At 41.0% G+C, this 17,546-nt stretch overlaps 1 protein-coding gene across 1 annotated transcript; it reads right to left on the reverse strand.

Annotated features, from left to right (window-relative positions):
• Positions 1-1,431: 1,431 nt before the first annotated feature.
• On the reverse strand, positions 1,432-16,159 carry LOC131225670 (pentatricopeptide repeat-containing protein At1g62350-like). Its single transcript, XM_058221238.1, has 2 exons — positions 15,798-16,159; positions 1,432-2,076 (listed from the first exon to the last, which is right to left on the reverse strand). Exons 1-2 carry the CDS (start codon positions 16,104-16,106, stop codon positions 1,690-1,692), a joined length of 696 nt encoding a protein of 231 aa, XP_058077221.1. The 5' UTR covers positions 16,107-16,159; the 3' UTR covers positions 1,432-1,689.
• Positions 16,160-17,546: the final 1,387 nt, after the last annotated feature.

The raw sequence follows: 17,546 nt of genomic DNA on the forward strand, positions 1-17,546 counted from the left end.
ATACTGAATTGGTCCAAATCAATCCAACTGGCTAGACCGGTCCAGGTTTTTGAAAAAATAATAATACGCATAACTGATTGTGATCCAATTATGTAGCCAACTGCAAATGACGAATGAGGCTAGGCGATCCATGCGTGCTTATATCCTCTGGGGCATGCTTGGTTGTTGAGGAATCCATTCCATGGTTTTTATGTTTCATGGGAAATGCTAGAGTTGGCCTTGTATTTCCTGGGAAATGACTAAATTTTACTTGGTTGATAAAATGGGTTTTCTTGAGAAACCTGGGAAAAGTCTAAAATTCTGTTTTATTTCTCCAAGTTCTTCATTCCTCAGCCACAAGCTACGGCAAGTTTTTTCAGGAGAAGCTGACGAATGGAGTTCCATGCGAATTAAAAACCAACCAAAAAGTGTGAACCAAACTTGACTTTTATAAAAATCAGGGAATTACTAAGCTGAGAAACATAACACTTAGTTTTCCCAAACACACCATTGTTGTGTGACAAGGAGAGAGGATCTCCAATGAAGCAACAGTAATGATAAAAGTAGTAATGCGGAGTGATCAGCCCCTCTTGATACCTCATTTTGAATGACGAGGCCAACATCTATATTTCAATACCAAGGTGAGCAAGATAGATTTGTTGTAACGGGTTGTAACAAGGTGAGTATAAGTACCATAACTCCCATGCACTAGATAAAATTCACCTTGGCCCTACCTACAAGATCACATAGGGAGCCATTCCTTTTACGTTTGTACTGATTCACTAAAACCTATAACCGAAAATCTGAGGGAGCACTTCCTCTTTGGATGGGGATACTTTCGCCACTCTACAACATAAAATCATCCATATGTGAACAATACAAAGGAAGAAAATTAAAGGAAAAACAAATTTTCTTAGTGGCCTCCTTCCTACTGATCCTATGTACTGATCAAGGCTATTCTTCCACTGATTGCCGTCTACACTATCAAATCTAATGGGTGATATTGTATTTCCTTCCCATGGAGAAGAGTGACGAAGGCATGGTTATTTTCCAGGCATGGAAATGAAGATTGAAAACGAATTTGCCGAGGAAATGGAAATGAGCCCTTTTTCCATGAAAATGTTAAGATTGAAAACGAATTTGCCGAGGAAATGGAAATGAGCCCTTTTTCCATGAAAATGTTTGTCCACATACATGTATGTCCCTTAAAAATACTCATTTCCAAGAACTCCCATTCATCAGATATTGGTCATTTCAATGGAAACCCATTCCACATTTTCATTTCCATGCTTCCAAATAGAACTGAGCTTCACAAGTTACTCTCCCAAGTACTCTGCCAGAGCAATGGGTATACTAAGTATGTGAAATTATGAGAACCGCTGGTTTTTTATGGGCTTTTTGTATGTTGTAGAGGTATGAGCATGTTTTTCTGAATGTACGACAAAAAGAAAATGATGTGGAATACAACCCAATCTCATCACATTTTGTGGGGCAAGGCATTTGTCATTTCTTGTAAAATATTGATAATGAAATGCATATGATGCTTCTATAACTAAATTTGTGTGTGTTTTCTTACCAATGGAATTAATCATTCACAAAAGAAAGAAAAGAACAATCAAATCTAATTAAAATTTCCTCTTTGGAGGGGTTACTATTGACTAGATAGGACTTCAAAACCAAATGCACCCCTAAAAAAGTACACAAGCTTAGCTAGTTCCTTCGCTCCAAATTCTTCAAAAACACCTCCCACTCATCTACATACTCTATTACATCCCCCTTTATGACACCCACCAATTCATCCCTCCCAAACCTCATTAGATTCCTACTCAGGACTGTTAATGTCAATTCAGTGGGCCTGCACCCACATTCTTTCATGGTTCCATACATGTCCATGGCCTTATCAACCATGCCCACTTCCATGTAAGCCCCTATCATCTCAGTGTATATTCTGGTGTCTGGTGTAAGGCCCTCCTTTAGCTGTAGAAAATAATACTCAGCTTCTTCCACCATTTTATTTCTTCCCAACATATACAACATGTCATAGAATAGCATGACGTCCGGAATGTACCAGCTCTCCTTTCGTGCATACTCAAAAACCTGCAAATACATTTAAGGTCTCCCAAAGCAGAGAGAGAATACAAAGAATAAAAAATAAAAATAAGATCATTTATGTTCAAATAATTCCAACCTTTGTTAGTAAAATCGCTTCTTTAAATATGAATGACTCTGTTAGTGGACCAAGTTTAAGACCATCCAATCTTGAATATCTTCGAGGCAGCCCCATAAGCTGTGTATCTCGTTATTCTCATCGGATCAAAGGTTTGGATCTTTGAAACATGACAAATCCAATAGCAGTAGTACCAGAGTATCCTATAATAATATGTTGACTACAAGTGGCGTGTGTGCAGGATCTGAAACTGTTGATAAGTTGTTGCCTATGTTGAATATTTCTTAGTCCAATATCTGGTCTATCCACTTTTGAGATGGATCACATATTTAAGAAGAAATGGATGGTTGGAAAAATTATGACCAATGATCTACATTCACTGTGCATGATTTACTTCACTGTTTATTGAAAATGAGGTTTTTGTTTTGAGGGAGAGGAGTTTGTTTTGCCTTTGTCACGACTCAGGATCCCTATGTGTGTTGCCAAACCCAATGATCGGAACTGCCCATGTTGCCTGGGTTAAATGACTCGGTGACTTGGATCGACTTGTTCAAGTCCTAAGTTGAGTTTTTGTGTGTGATTCATTTCATGATATGATGTAGACTGAATGGCAAGTGGTGGGCAGTGTTTTAAATAGTTATGCTATGTAGCTTGTAGCTTACGCTACGTAGCATTGCATGGCCTTAACGCTACGTAGCTCATGAAAATAGCTTAAGTTGCATGTAGCCTACGCTACATGATAATTTGTATATGCTACACGCTACGTAACTACGCTACACACTATGTAGCTCACATGATATTTTCAGTGATTTGTTACATTTTTCTATTTCCAATAAAAATTAGTTAACCTTTTTAATGCTTTTAGTAAAATAATATTAAATTAGTTTCATTGCTCTTTCTTTACCTTTAAACTTAATCATTGCCCTTTCCTATTACTTTAGGTTCCATTTTGTTGCATAAAAAATCTTGAAATTTTGTTGAATTTCATAATTGATCAGTCTAATTTGGTATAGAATATCATGACATTGGTGCAACCAAGCACCTTGATTAAAAATCTTGAAATCTAGTAGCTTGTGCCTCATGCTTCAAAGGAGTGAACAATATGCTACACACTATTCACTATTTAAAACACTGGTGGTAGGTGCCAGTTACTGCATCATCTCTCTTTTGCACCTTTTCTCTTCTTCAAACATTGCATAGATTGTCGTAGGCTCCACTTTCTAATTTGCTTTATCCAATAAAGCCATGTGGCATTTGGATTTGTGTAACTACAGTTTACAAAAGGCACCCAACTAAAACCCTCCACGACACCTATGTTACACACAGTGCAAAATCACTTCTCTCTAGGTCCACCATGTTATCTATGTGATATCCACTCCATCTATCAGTGAGCTCCTCAATGCTAGGCCCTGGGGCTCAAGTTTTATTGATTTTAACATCCATCCGGTTGTGGAGCTCAAGTTCTTTTTTATTTTTGTTGTTGATTTAAAGTTAACAGTAGGTAAGTTCTTCCCCTTAATCTTCAGTGACGAAATTTATTTCATTTTGGATGTAGATTTAGGGTATTTTTTTGGGCATTTTTTCACTTTTTCTTTTTGGGGAGGTCGGATCCTATGCAACATCATAGAATAAGCTGGTCTACATCCATTTGTTTTCTGGGACCTACTGTGGTATGGATGGCACACCATCCAATCTGTCTCCATCATGCAGGCCAACATGCTACAGTGGTGGTTTTTGAGTGGTTGTGCATTGTTTTCTATGTTGGGGCCCATGTGATGGTTGGATAGGCCTAACCTTTTTTCCTCCAGGGTGGCTGTCCATTGTTTTCTACTTTGTAGTCTGGTTGGTATCCAACCATCCAGTCCCACAGTTAGTTACACTTCTACATGTTAGGTCATTTAATGATACTTGGCTGCTTGTTTTGGTTTTTCACTAAAGCTGAAAAAAAAAAAAAAAATTTATATGCGTGCGTGTGTGTTATTTGTTTGCTTTTTAATTTGTTAATGTGATTTTGGTGGATTTAATACAAGTGGGTTGGATTTTAATAACTTGTTTTGAACATGCTTTTACTTGAAAAATGAAGTATATTTTTTCTGGCCTTTTTCCGGTTTTTTATATATTTAATTTTACTATTTACCATATTTTTCACTATTATTTTAATTAAAAATAGAAGTATTCTGTAGTTAAAACACTGATCCACATTGAATAAAAAGGACCAAAATTACATCCTATATTTCTTCTAATACCCAAGAATTTCAGGAAACCCCCCATCCATCTGGAGTCCCACCATATCAACAGTCCTGATCACTTTGGCTTGAGGATCATGCAACAAATGAAGCAGAACAACAAAATCAACCAAATGATAATATGAAGGGGTCAATGGTTCAATGATTTAGAGATGGAGCCTACTAAATGAATGGCTGAGCACCTAAAATCTCCTGGATGAAACAGGCCTAACCCTTCCATTAGTGGCCAACAAATAGATGGTTAAGAAAAGAACTACAGCCATGGTCCACATTCCCGATTGTTAGGCTCTCCCCAAACCACCCAAAGGCTTGCCATAACCGCTAGCCACCAAAGTGCTTTCCCCACCTTCCCAATCCCTCCTCCGTGCCAAGCTAAGGGAAAGACTTCTATAGAGCTTGGTGACACCACGCAATACCAAAAAGGGATAGGATCGAAGCCCAAATAGCTTGGGCAAAAGGACATTGAATAAAGAGGTGGTCCACTGACTCCGCGTCACCCCTGCACATCAAACAAACATTGGGGATAACCATAGACCGCTTTTGCATATTATCAACGGTGAGGATCATCTTCCTGCCAACCACCCAAACGAAAGCTGCCACCTAGGAAGTGAACCATATCTCCAAGAACAAAAAGGATTGATCTTCAGCCTCGTTTGAGAATTCCAAATCTGACCATAGAAAGAGCACACTGAAAACTGCCAGATTTATGACAGCACAAGCTGCTAAGCCATTTCTAATATAAAAGACTAGTAAACAAAGATTTCTAAAATAGCAACTACACTTCTAATTACATGAAAAAGCTGAATTCAGGCAATATGCATACGTTAAACGGACTTGGAAAGTCCAATTTATTAGAAACTTCCAACACCATCCCTTAAATTGGACTCTCCAAACTTAGTCATGCCAACATCACCTTCAATCTCATAGGACCTTTGACTATTAGTGATCTTAAAATCTTGTCTGCATTTTCATCTTTGGACTTGCAAAACACAAGCTCCACTTAAGTGGTATCAGTTGTAATAGCCCCATTACTAATTGGAGCAATATATGCATTATATCCAATGATCTCGTCATTTGTCTCAAACTCACACGGTGCCAAAATTCATACCTTACATCCTTCATCTTTACTTTCGGCTTCGAATAAGAAGTGTATCCATGATTCTCTTCATCTTTGAAAACCAACCTTCTTACATCCATTTTTACTTTCACATCTCAACTAATAGATTCTAAATCTGGAATTTCTCTAACTCCATCACATCTTGAGACTTCAAGATATATAGTGTTTCCTCCATCCAATCACATAAATAAATAAACAATTAATAATTTCCTCTACATTCATGTTCGAAATAGGCAAAGTATTCCTTTTCTCGTCCTTCTCTTTTTGATGAAATGATGGATTATTTCCAATCTTTTCTTCGAAATTGATGTAGCGAAAATTTACAAAACAAGAATTTATGAATTCAAACTCAGGGCTACACATATTTGATATTTCCATATCACAAAACACACTTTTTATGTCTCCCAAATTTTCTATGATCAACATCTTTGATTCTTCAATATTCTCCACTTTCCTATCTTAAGAAACGAAAAGAGAATTTTCAATACCAGTATCTTGGTCACAATCTTCGATGGATTCGAACTTACCAGCCATATTTCCTGTTATCGTTTCCTCCTTTCTCATAAGACTAGAACCGTGAGAGGATCCTTCACTTTTAATCTTATTCAGTTCATTGATATCCTCTTCATGCTTGAGCTTCTCAATGTCGTCTTCACAAAAGTCATATGATTCAAAATTGTCCATCAAATAGCCTAGGGGTATCTACAAAACATTGCCTTTCAAAGAAAGTTCTTCAAGTTTAATCCAAACTTGAGATGGACCAACCAAGTTCTTTACTTGTGTCCAAACCTCTCAACACACCATCTTTCTTAAAACCACTAAAGCTTTCTCAAATTTCCTTTTCGAAACCATTCTTGATCTATCATATTCATCCCTTGGCATCTCAACCACGTTTGCATCAATAACTTCCCAAAGGATGTGACCATAGAAATGCACATGTAATTTGGTTCTTCCAGTTGTGTAATTAGCTGGTGTTAGCTTTTTCATCACTATGGCAATAAACATCATTAACACTTTTAGAAGAGATTATCTCAAATATCTCTTTGGTAGCATAGACCACTGCCACATCTGAACACTCAACTTCCCAATCTACCAATCTCTAGGTCTATGATGCATGCCAAGAATGATTGTGGAGAAAAACTAAAATAAATTACTATGGAAACATACCAAAACCCCCCACGAACACATGCAAAATCCCTACAAAATGCTTCCTTTCACCTTGACTTTTTCACCCGGAAATCTCCACTATGGCTCTGATACCAATTCCAAGCCCTTTAGACCCGATGCTCATGGGACACTTGATGGCCCACTTTGGCACACCATACATCACAATACCAAATCCAAACATTGAATGGATTCTTAACAATAGGGAAAGCTCACATTCAATGATTGTGTAACCGTTGGAACTGATGCAATTGGTCCACCTTAAGGAAGTAAGGAACTAATGTTGAAATGGATGATTGTGACCATCACTATCAATAGACAAATAAAAAGAAGATCTTCTATAGCCTACATTTAACTCCAAAGTTCAAAGGCTAGGATCATCTCTAAAGTAGGTACACAAGACAATAGCTTATTTATAGCAGTAAAGAGAACATGGCCGATTCAAATCATACGACCTTAGCATATGGGCCCAGTAGGCAGCAACTTACAAACATCCTGAGTTGCAAAGGAACTCCCCTGAAGGTATCATTTCTACAAAGTTGGTATAATCGATGTTTGAAATATCAATACTATCGGCCGATATTATCGTTATCGCACCCCTGCGAGACAAAACCCTTGCGATAACCCCCGGAAGATACCAAAAAACCCAAAATTCAGATATCGGCCAATATATCGTCGATATCACACGATATATCGTCGATATCGCGTGATTTCGTCCTCCATTATTGTCGGACATCGACAAACACGGACAGTCGGACACTCACGAGTGGATTACAGGGGACTCACGAGCCCCACTATAGCTAACCACCCACAAAGACCATAAAAATCTGATCCGGGTTGTGGAGAATCAAAAAAAAATTGAATTAGAAAAAAAAAAAATGGAGAGAGAGAGAGAGAGAAGAGAAATCGGAGAGCACCTGGCTATAGCGGTGATCGGAGGTGGGTCATTCGACAGGTAAGTACGATTTCCCTTTTCTTCGACGATTTTTCTCGCCATTTTCTTCAACTTCCCTCTTTCTTCACTGATTTCTCGGAGATTCCGACGAGGAATCAGGCCGAATCAAGGAACCCTTCCTTCCAGAACGAGATTTGAGGGGACGGAACCCTTGCGTTCGTGAAGGAGAGAGAAAGTGAAAGAGAGAGCCGCGGATGGGGGTTAAAAAAGGATCGGATTGCGTGGTGCGTTACTCAGTACGCTCTTATCGTACTCAGTAAACTCACTTGGGCCCACCTTTAATGTATGTAGTCCATCCACGCTGTCTATCTATTTTCCCATCTAATTTAAGGGGTTGATCCCAAATTTTAGAAAAATCTAAGATCATACCACAAGAAACAGTGGTGATACTAATTTCCACCATTGAAACCTTTCTCAGCCCTGCAGTAATGTTTATTGGTCATCCAAACCGTTAATAAGATCATACAGATGTGGATGAAGGGAAAATACAAATATAAGCTTGATCCATTCATCCAAGACTGTGGCCCTCAAGAAATTTTCAACGGTAGATGTTCAATTCAACTGTTTTCTACGGTGTGGCCCATTTGAACATTATATATACTTTATTTTTGGGCTAAAGCCCTAAAATTATCTGGTAAAATGGATGGACAGATCGGATAAAATATCATCTTGATCAAAAACTCTTGTGGCCCTCAATAAATTTGTAATGGTGGGCATCACTCTCTCCACTCTTTTCTGTGGTGGGGTCCACTCGAGCTCTAGATTTGACCCATTTTTTGGCTCATGCCATAAAATGATCTCTTCAAATGTATGGACGGTGTGGATACAAAAAATACATCATGGTGGGACCCACAGAACTTGGTGACGTTGCTTGTGCCCGGTCAAAGAGGAAATCAGATTGCGTACTGAGTTACTCAGTACTTATTATCGTACTGAGTAAACTCTGTTGGGCCCACCGTGAATGTATGTGGTCTATCCACGCCGTCCATCGGTTTTTCCATCTTTTTTTAACGGTTAAGCCCAAAATTTAATCATACCCAAAGATCGAGTGGACCATACCATAGGAAATAGTTGGAATAATGATTTCCACCGTTGAAACCTTTTTAGGGCCCACAGTCATGTTTGTTTCTCAACAAACTTGTTCAGACGATCACACAGACATAGATGAAGGGAAAAAAACAAATACAAGCTTGATCCAACACTTATGTGGCTCCCGAGAAATTTTCAACGGTAGCTGTTCAATTCACACTGTTTCCTATGGTGTGGTCCACTTGAGGTTTATATATAATTTATTTTTCTGTTAAAGCCCTAAAATTATCTAGTAAAATGGATGGATGGAGTGTATAAAATACATAAATCACGGTGGACCCCATAAAATTTATACAGTAAGCGTGGGGTACTGAGTGAGCCGCGCACGGAGGAAACAGATTGGCTACTCCCACGGGCAGCAGCCAATGGCTGGTGGTTGGTGCGCTGTGGGCCCCACCATGATGTATGTGTTTCATCCATTTTGTCCACCTATTTTTATAGATCATTTTATGTTATGAGAGAAAAATGAGGTATATCGAAATATAAAGTGGACCACATTACAGAAACAATGTTGAATGAACGTTGACCATTAAAAACGTTTTGGGAGCCATAAAAGCTTTGGATCAAGCTGATATTTATTTTTTCCCTTCATCTGGGTCTTTATGATCCAATCAACAGATTGGATGTCAACGTTTTGGGAGCCATAAAGCTTTGGATCAAGCTGATATTTATTTTTTACCTTCATCTGGGTCTTTATGATCCAATCAACGGATTGGATGCAAATAAATAGTGCAGTGGGCCTTAGGAGGATTTAAATGGTGGATATCCAATCATTATTGTTTTCCTATGGTGTGGTCCACCTGAGATTTGTATCCCTATAATTATTATTATCAATCCCTAAAATGATCCGTAAAAATGGATGAACAGAATGGATGAAACAAATACATTATGGTGGGGCCCACAGAGCACCGACCGTGGCTGGTGTCAGGGGGAGTTCTCCCGCGTAGGACGCGGATTAGATATTGACATGTTGCGTAGCCAGACTGGCTACTGAATTGACTTCACCAAGTTTTGTGGGGCCCACCATGATGTATGTGTTGTATCTACACCGCCCATCGATTTGGCTAGATAATTTTAAGGCATGAGACAAATAATGAGTTAGATCCATATCTGGAGTGGACCCCACCGCAGAAAACAGTGGGGAGAGGGACACCCACCGTTGAAACCTTCCTAAGGTCCACTATGATGTTTATCTGAGATCCAACCTCTTTATAAGTTAAGATAGACATGAAAGAAGGGAAAAAACAAATTTCAACTTGAGCGAAAACTTTCGTGGCCCTTAGAAATTTTTAATGGTGGGCGTCACTATCTCCACTGTTTTCTGTGGTGGGGTCCACTCGAGCTTTGGATCTGACTCATTCTTTTTCTCATGGCCTAAAATGATATTTCTAAATGGATGGACGGTGTGGATACAACACATACATCATGGTGGGCCCTACAGAACTTGGTGACATCACTTCCGGGTCCATGTCATTTACTTTCCATCCAACCTGTTGATATGTTCATATACACACCCGTATGAAGTGAAAACATGCGGGGAATAAAACAATCATAGCTCCGTAGGGTAAAACATGTTGTAAATGTAAAATCCACCTTTCATCTGATGATCCGTACATACAAAATATAAGCCTGATTAAAAAACTATTATGGGCCACACCAATGGGAACGATATAAAACTTCTTCCAAATTGATAAATTCATGCTGTGAGGCCCACTTGAGTTTCCTTTATCAGGATGAATTTTGTACCTTCTCTTTATTTTAGTGAGTTACACCTAATTAACGGCTTTGATTGAAGGTCCACATCATGGTGGCCCCTCATTACTAACCTATTGTTGGCATTAATTCTCATTATTCTATGTGGTGTGGCCCATCTGAGTGGTGGATCTATCTGATTTTGGCTCTATCCAATCTCAATGGATAGATAAAATATTATTTTACAGATAAAATATGTCGGGAGGAAGAGAAGGAAGACAACCTGATATAGGGTGGATGTACAGTCGACCCATTCCCGATAATCGATTCAGGAGTATTTGTAATTCATGTGGCCATGTATCAAGGAGTGGTGGGGTAATCCGCTTAAAGGAGCATTTAGCAGGAGGGTATCGCAATGTTGTGGATTGCCCTAAGTGCCCACAGGATGTGCGAGAAGAGATGAGGAGCATATTGGAAAAAAAATGTGATGTCAAAAGATGAACGACATGCACGGGAGATGGAGATTAGGGAGGAGTTGGGGCGGCCATCATATGTAGGTGAAGAGGATGTAGTGGATCTCGATGGCGATGATAATCCCGATTACAGACATGCAATTCAAGAGTCCATGCGGGATCAGTGGGAGAGGGATCAAGATAGGAGGCGGGACACGAGTGGGCCTAGATTTGAGGGGTCTATCCATGACTGTGGTGGGGGGGAGTGGAGCAGGGGAGTGTTAGGGGTAGATCAGGGAGGGTAGTAGGCGGGGAGGAATATGGGGCATGGGCAAGAGTAGTAGCATGCGGGTGCCGAATCTACCTTCAGATCCGAGGATATACAAAGAGGCAGGAGGGACACAAAAGAAAATAAAGGAAATGTTTAGTGGAGGGGATGTGAGGAAAAAAGTTGAAAAATTTATAGCGAAGTTTTTTATATACAATCAAATCCCCACGAATGCCGCAGTAAGCCCGCACTTCAAAATTATGATAAGTGAAGTGCAGCGTGGGGGTGAGGATGTGCAGCCGCTCACACCCGTACAGATCATGGGGAAGTACTTGGATGATAAACATGCAGAGATGAAGACATACGTTGATTCGTATAAGCAGTCATGGGAGATGTATGGCTGCACCGTCATGTGTGATGGTTGGACCGGATCGACGAAGATGTCGGTCATAAATTTTATAGTTTATTCTAGGGGACGGGCGGTGTTCCTAAAGTGTATAGATGCGAGTAGTAAGATTAAAGATTCTAACTACATTTACAAACTAATGCACGACATCATGCAAGATGTTGGGAGGAAAAATATTGTGCAGTTTGTTACGGAAAATAAGAGTGCACTTGTCAAGGCGGGGAAGGATATTTAGATCAAGTATCATATATACTAGACCCCCTGTGCAGCACATTGCATCAATCTCATACTGGAGGCGATCGGAGATAGGCCGTCGGTGAAGACTGTAATTACCGATGCACGGCTCATCACAAACTTCGTATACAACCACACCTGGTTATTAGCCGCGATGAGCGAAAGGTGTGGTGGGGATATAGTGCGCCCCGGGACGACGCGGTTTGCCACAAATTATATCACCTTAAGTAGCCTTCTTAAACACAAACAAGGGTTACGAGAGCTTTTCGCCTCTCATGATTACGAAGAATGAAAAAAGAGGTTGACGAGAGTGACCTACCACATCGAGGAACTGTTGCTGGGAAATTCATTTTGGGATCGCATGCGCGGTGTTGTGGGTATTCTAGAGCCCATTTATGTGGTATTGAGGATGGTGGACAATGAGACAAATCCATCGATGGCTGTCCATACAGCTGATGACGTCCATACAGCTGATGAAAGAGGCCATCATGGTTAAAGCTCTCAATGCATATAAGTGGGTGCATGCAATAATAAACAACCGTTGAGAAAAGACGCTTTCTCACCCACTACATCAGGCTGGTAAGTACCTATATGAATAATTTTTTTCCATATGCAACAATAAACGAGAGTTGTACTGATGTGTATATGTTGGTTTTCAATGTATTTCCTTAACCGCAAATATCACTACAGCCGAAATCTCTTCGAAGATAATTCATTAAAAAGGGTTGTACATGAGGTGTACGATCACTTATTCCCCAACTGTCCAGGAAAAGCACTTTTGGTAGTGAGGTAAATATGTTCCGCACTTACATTCTCATTATCTTCATCTCAACCATTCAATACTTATTCTGGTTGCTATACCCCGTCAACAGATTGTTAAATTCCGCGACAAGGTTGGAATGTTTGGGTGTCACCCTGCAGTGAAGTCAAGGAACACCATGATGGCATGTGAATTACTACGGTAAACTTAATTGTTATATTATTTTGAAAAATCTAAAATAATAAAAGAATCTTACGATATGCAGGCGAATGGTGGTCCATGTACGAGACTGACTGCGAGACGTTACAACGACTGGATGTTCGTGTGCTTACACAGACGGTGTCCTCGTCACCCTGTGAAAGGAATTGGAGTACATTCTCCCTCATTCACACAAATAAACTTAATAGACTAGGGTATGAGAGGCTTCAGAAGCTAGTGTATTATCACTACAATATGAAGTTACGAGAGAAGCTGCTCTGCACAGAAGGAAGAAGAAAAACAAGGGAAGACCCACTGGACCTGCTGACGGTCGGACAACGTGCATATGCTGAGGATGTGGAGGGTGACCCAGTTTACCAGTGGGTTAGGTCAGATGACTTGGATACCTCAGATGGGCGACCAGAGCTACATGTTGCGGCGGAAGCAAGGACACAAGGGATTGATGTTAATGCACGTGGAGCAGCAGAGGTCTCCTACAGACGCATTCGACCCATTGAGGAGGCCGGAGGGTAGGCCGCGGTAGTCATTATCACGTGGGACACGTGGCGGGGAGACATTATCTGACACCGAGACTGAGTCAAAGAGTGATGAGGGGAATGAGTCCAGTGATGATGATGGCGGCAATAAGGGTGACGATGACTCTAATGACAGTAAGGATGATGATGATGATGGCAACGGGGATAGTGACGACGCAGGTGGGAGTCAGGATAAGAGGCTTCTTAGCCCTTTCACCGGGGAGTAGAATTTCAATCATTGCACGCACAACCCTAACCATGGTTCTCATCCAGGAGAACCACGACCCCGACTTGTTTACAATAAGACATACACGCGTCAAAAGCTACTACAGAAAAAAAAGACTCATAAACTTTCAGATTTTGAAGAGGAACTGCTGGCAAAATGCATGAGGGACGCAAGCGTTAGTGGCAGGCGAGGTGGCTCTAGATTTGGATCATGGACGAGGGAGGGGAGCTCGAGTTACAGGCCACAACATGAATTTAGATCACAAACACAGGAAAGTAGCTTGAGTTCTGTGCCACAGTATGGGCATGGATATAAACGTAGTGGATATGCGACGAGTGACTCTAGCAGTTACGGCACATCATTTTTCAACCCTGGTCAGGATTTCACTTCTGCATATGGGCAAGGATATGAGCAGTAGTATGGATATGGCCAACAATATGGATACCAAGAAGCTTCATATGTGCCCTTCCCAGATCCATATCAGTTACAGACTGTAACGATTACGCAGTACCTACGGATGGGCGTATTGATTCAGTTCGGAGAGGATGAGTACCATCGTTATGTTAGGGAGTATCTTAACTGGTACCACTCTACTATGACCCGGGCACAATATTATCGATTTGTGGAGCAGCAGTACTATGCCCAGCCCTGTCGAGATGGAGATGATGATTACGAGCCAGCACGCAACTCTATGTATGTCTAGACCACAACTAGTCCCCATCATTGATATGTATATTTCTCAAATTTTACTTCTTCAATTCTTCTTTTGCTTTTCAATGAATTGGTTGTGTTTTCATACATAACTATGATATATTTATAAATATTATGCATCCAATTTAAATATAGTTGCATTAGTTCAGTTAAATATCGCATAGCTTAGGACCCTATACAAAGGAAACTTATTATGTGCATATTTTTTTTGAGATGTTATGATTTAAAAGTATGTATCAAGGGATTTTTTAACAATCCCCAAAGTCTCATTAAAAAATTCAACCATTTTCTCCATGTTTCCCAAAAAGTATGATAAATTATGCGATACAAAAGATATATCCCGTGCGATAGCCGATACGTATCTGTATCCTAAGAGTGCGATACCGATATTTCGAACACTGGGTATAATTATAAGCACCTCCCCTCTACTTTGGATAATTGCAAGTACCTCCCCTTTGTTTTACAAATTCATTCCAGATTCGCCCACACAATCTGTCAGCAATGATATCTTTTGGAAATTGACCATTTTATTCGTTTCTCATAATGACTGTATGTCATCCAACCCATTCAGCTTGTCACTCCACCATGAAAATGGGAACCCCAAATATCTGGCTGATCCAACCATCAAGTGGGCCAATTCCAAAACATATATTTGGACGTTTTTGGGCAGGTGTGGCCGAACCCAATAACTGGCTCAGCCTGAGCTTTTTGGTGTCCAATATTTATGGTGGAGAGACCTTGACCGACAGGTTGGATACCGGATATACATAATGGTGGGTCCCACTGGGGGCAAAATAATCCCTACAACAAGGTTTTTTTTTTTCATTTGGTGCACATTACCCTGATGTCTCTAAGAGGGGTGAGTTCTAAACCGTCCAAATAGCTGACCTGATTGTGATGTAGCATAACCCTATAATCAAACTGAAAAGCCGATATCTACAATGTCATTCTCCTGTTGAATTTGGACCACTGACTGCTTTTTTACCCATCGATTTCATGGCAACTAATTGGATGGTTGGGATAGCTCCAGCAGCATATTTTCAAGCTATGCTTCACCCACCTACAGGAATTCCTGTGGTTGGAAGCTATGTGGGGCCCAAAGAGATGCCAGTGAGAAATCCACTCCGCCACCTAATGCTCACCATTGGAAACTTTGTGGGAGCTACAGAAGTTTTGTATCAGGATAATATTTGTGCCTACAGTTTATCACAGAGGTAATAACCTTATGAGCAGTTTGGATTGCTTATAAACATCATGGTCGGCTCCAAGAAGGTTTCAACGGTGGACGTTTTCATTCTCAGTGTTTCATGTCGTGTGGCCCAACGACAGAGTGGATTTCTAACGGGCATCTCTGTGAGCCCCACGTAGCTTCCGACCACAGGAACATCTCGTGGGTGGAAGGAGCAGAGGAAATTCGCTTCCACCCACGACGTGCCGCATAGTTTGGATGGTCCATATAGCCGTACACGTGTCCCACATTGAGAACGGTGGTGAACTACCACCGGAGTTTTTTGTCCGGCTTTAGGGCTTGGAGGAAGGGCACAACCGTAAAATAAATAAATAAATTTTTTTTAAAAAAAAAAAAAACAAAGGGTACCTGGATGGCGAGGTCGCAGCTATCGGATCTCTGCAGATGCGCGAGCAGCGCCAGAACATCCGACTTCAGTAGCCTCGAGATCTGCGCCTTGAAGACCGCGGAGATTTTATCCTGCGCCTTCTCAAGGCGAGAGCTTGCTAACCTGAGCGCCCGGGACGCCTGCATTGCCTCGGAGCTCATATCATGTGCCGTGCGCCACAAAGGTTTCTTGCTGAGACCTTTGTCTCTCAAACCACACTGCCATTTCTTGTGATGGTTTGCGATTGTGGGAGGGGTAAATTGGTAATTTGAGAAGCAGAAAATTGCCATTGAGTGTTTGCGAACAGGGAAGCGGAGCGGGCAGGAAAACGTGATGGGCCACCAGCGTCTTTAAATGGTGTGTGGGTCACCGGTCCGACGAGTGTAGCCCACCTGACGTCATGTACACAGAAATCTTCTCGGTTGGGCAATATAAACCTTCTGATTTGTACTCCATGACGATCGAGGAAAGAAATCGGGAATGGATGGGCTACTCCCCCTGCCACCAGACAATGGCCTGTGGGCCCCACCATGATGTATGTGTTTCATCCATGCCGTTCATCTATTTTTATAGATCATTTTAGGATATGAGACCAAAAATGAGATATATCCCAAACTCATGTCGACCACGTTATAGGAAACAGTGTTGAATCGACATCGACCATTAAAAACTTTTTGGGGGCCATAAAAGTTTTGGATCAAGCTGATGTTTGTTTTTTCCCTTCATCTAGGTCTGTATGACCTAATCAACAGATTGGATGTCAAATAAACAGTACAGTACACCTTATGAGAATTTTAATGATGGACATTCAATCATTATTGTTTTCCTATGTGGTCCACTGAGAATTATATCTCTATAATTTTTATGTCAAGCCTTAAAATGACCTTTAAAAATGGATGAACGAGATGGATGAAACACATACATTATGGTGGGCCCATAGAGCACTGACCACCAGCCACCGGGGAGTAGCCAATCCGTTTCCATGAAATCCAGTTACGTTTGAAAACAGATTAGCTACTGTGAGACTCAACCCGAATTCGCATTTGTGCATGTGTGTGTGTGTGAGTATGCATTTCGTTCATCTTGGTCTCGCGATCCTACCAGTCGAATCCCGGCGACCCGCGATCCTCGGATAGTGTTTGCGGTCATCCTTAAGTCTAGTCATATAGACCCGACTCGGATCAAGCCGAAACTTGTGTCATCTTGTCCACTTTGTCGTTGCGATTCCAACGTCGCGTCTTGTGTGTCCATCCGATGTATAAATCATAAGTCGTGTGCATCTCATTTCTAGCTCTTAATCGTGATTATGTGGCCCACTTGGGAGTAGTGCATGTGGCCTCACTCCCTTTTTGCACAAGTTCCAACACACACCACACACACACACTACCTAAACCCCATGTTCTACACCACCCACAACCCACATACTACTCATCCCTACTCCAAGCCTATGAGTCTATGAGCATTGTTTATATCACCCTAGCATTATGATGAATTTGTCTATCCTAGGAGAGAACTCATGATGACTCTCTCTCTCTCTCTCTCTCTCTCTCTCTCTCTCTCTCTCTCCTAACAATTTCTCTCCTCTCCCTCTCATTCTCCCATTCCCTCCTCCATTGTCAAAAACATCCCCAAGCTCCCTCCATTTTCCAGCTCCTTTCTTCCTTAATCCCCCACCATCTAACCCTTGAAACCCCATTTCCCCCATTGATCTTTTTCCCTTAGAGCTAGAG

The sequence above is a fragment of the Magnolia sinica genome, chromosome 14 (genome assembly GCF_029962835.1).
Source record: "Magnolia sinica isolate HGM2019 chromosome 14, MsV1, whole genome shotgun sequence".
Lineage (NCBI taxonomy): Eukaryota > Viridiplantae > Streptophyta > Magnoliopsida > Magnoliales > Magnoliaceae > Magnolia > Magnolia sinica.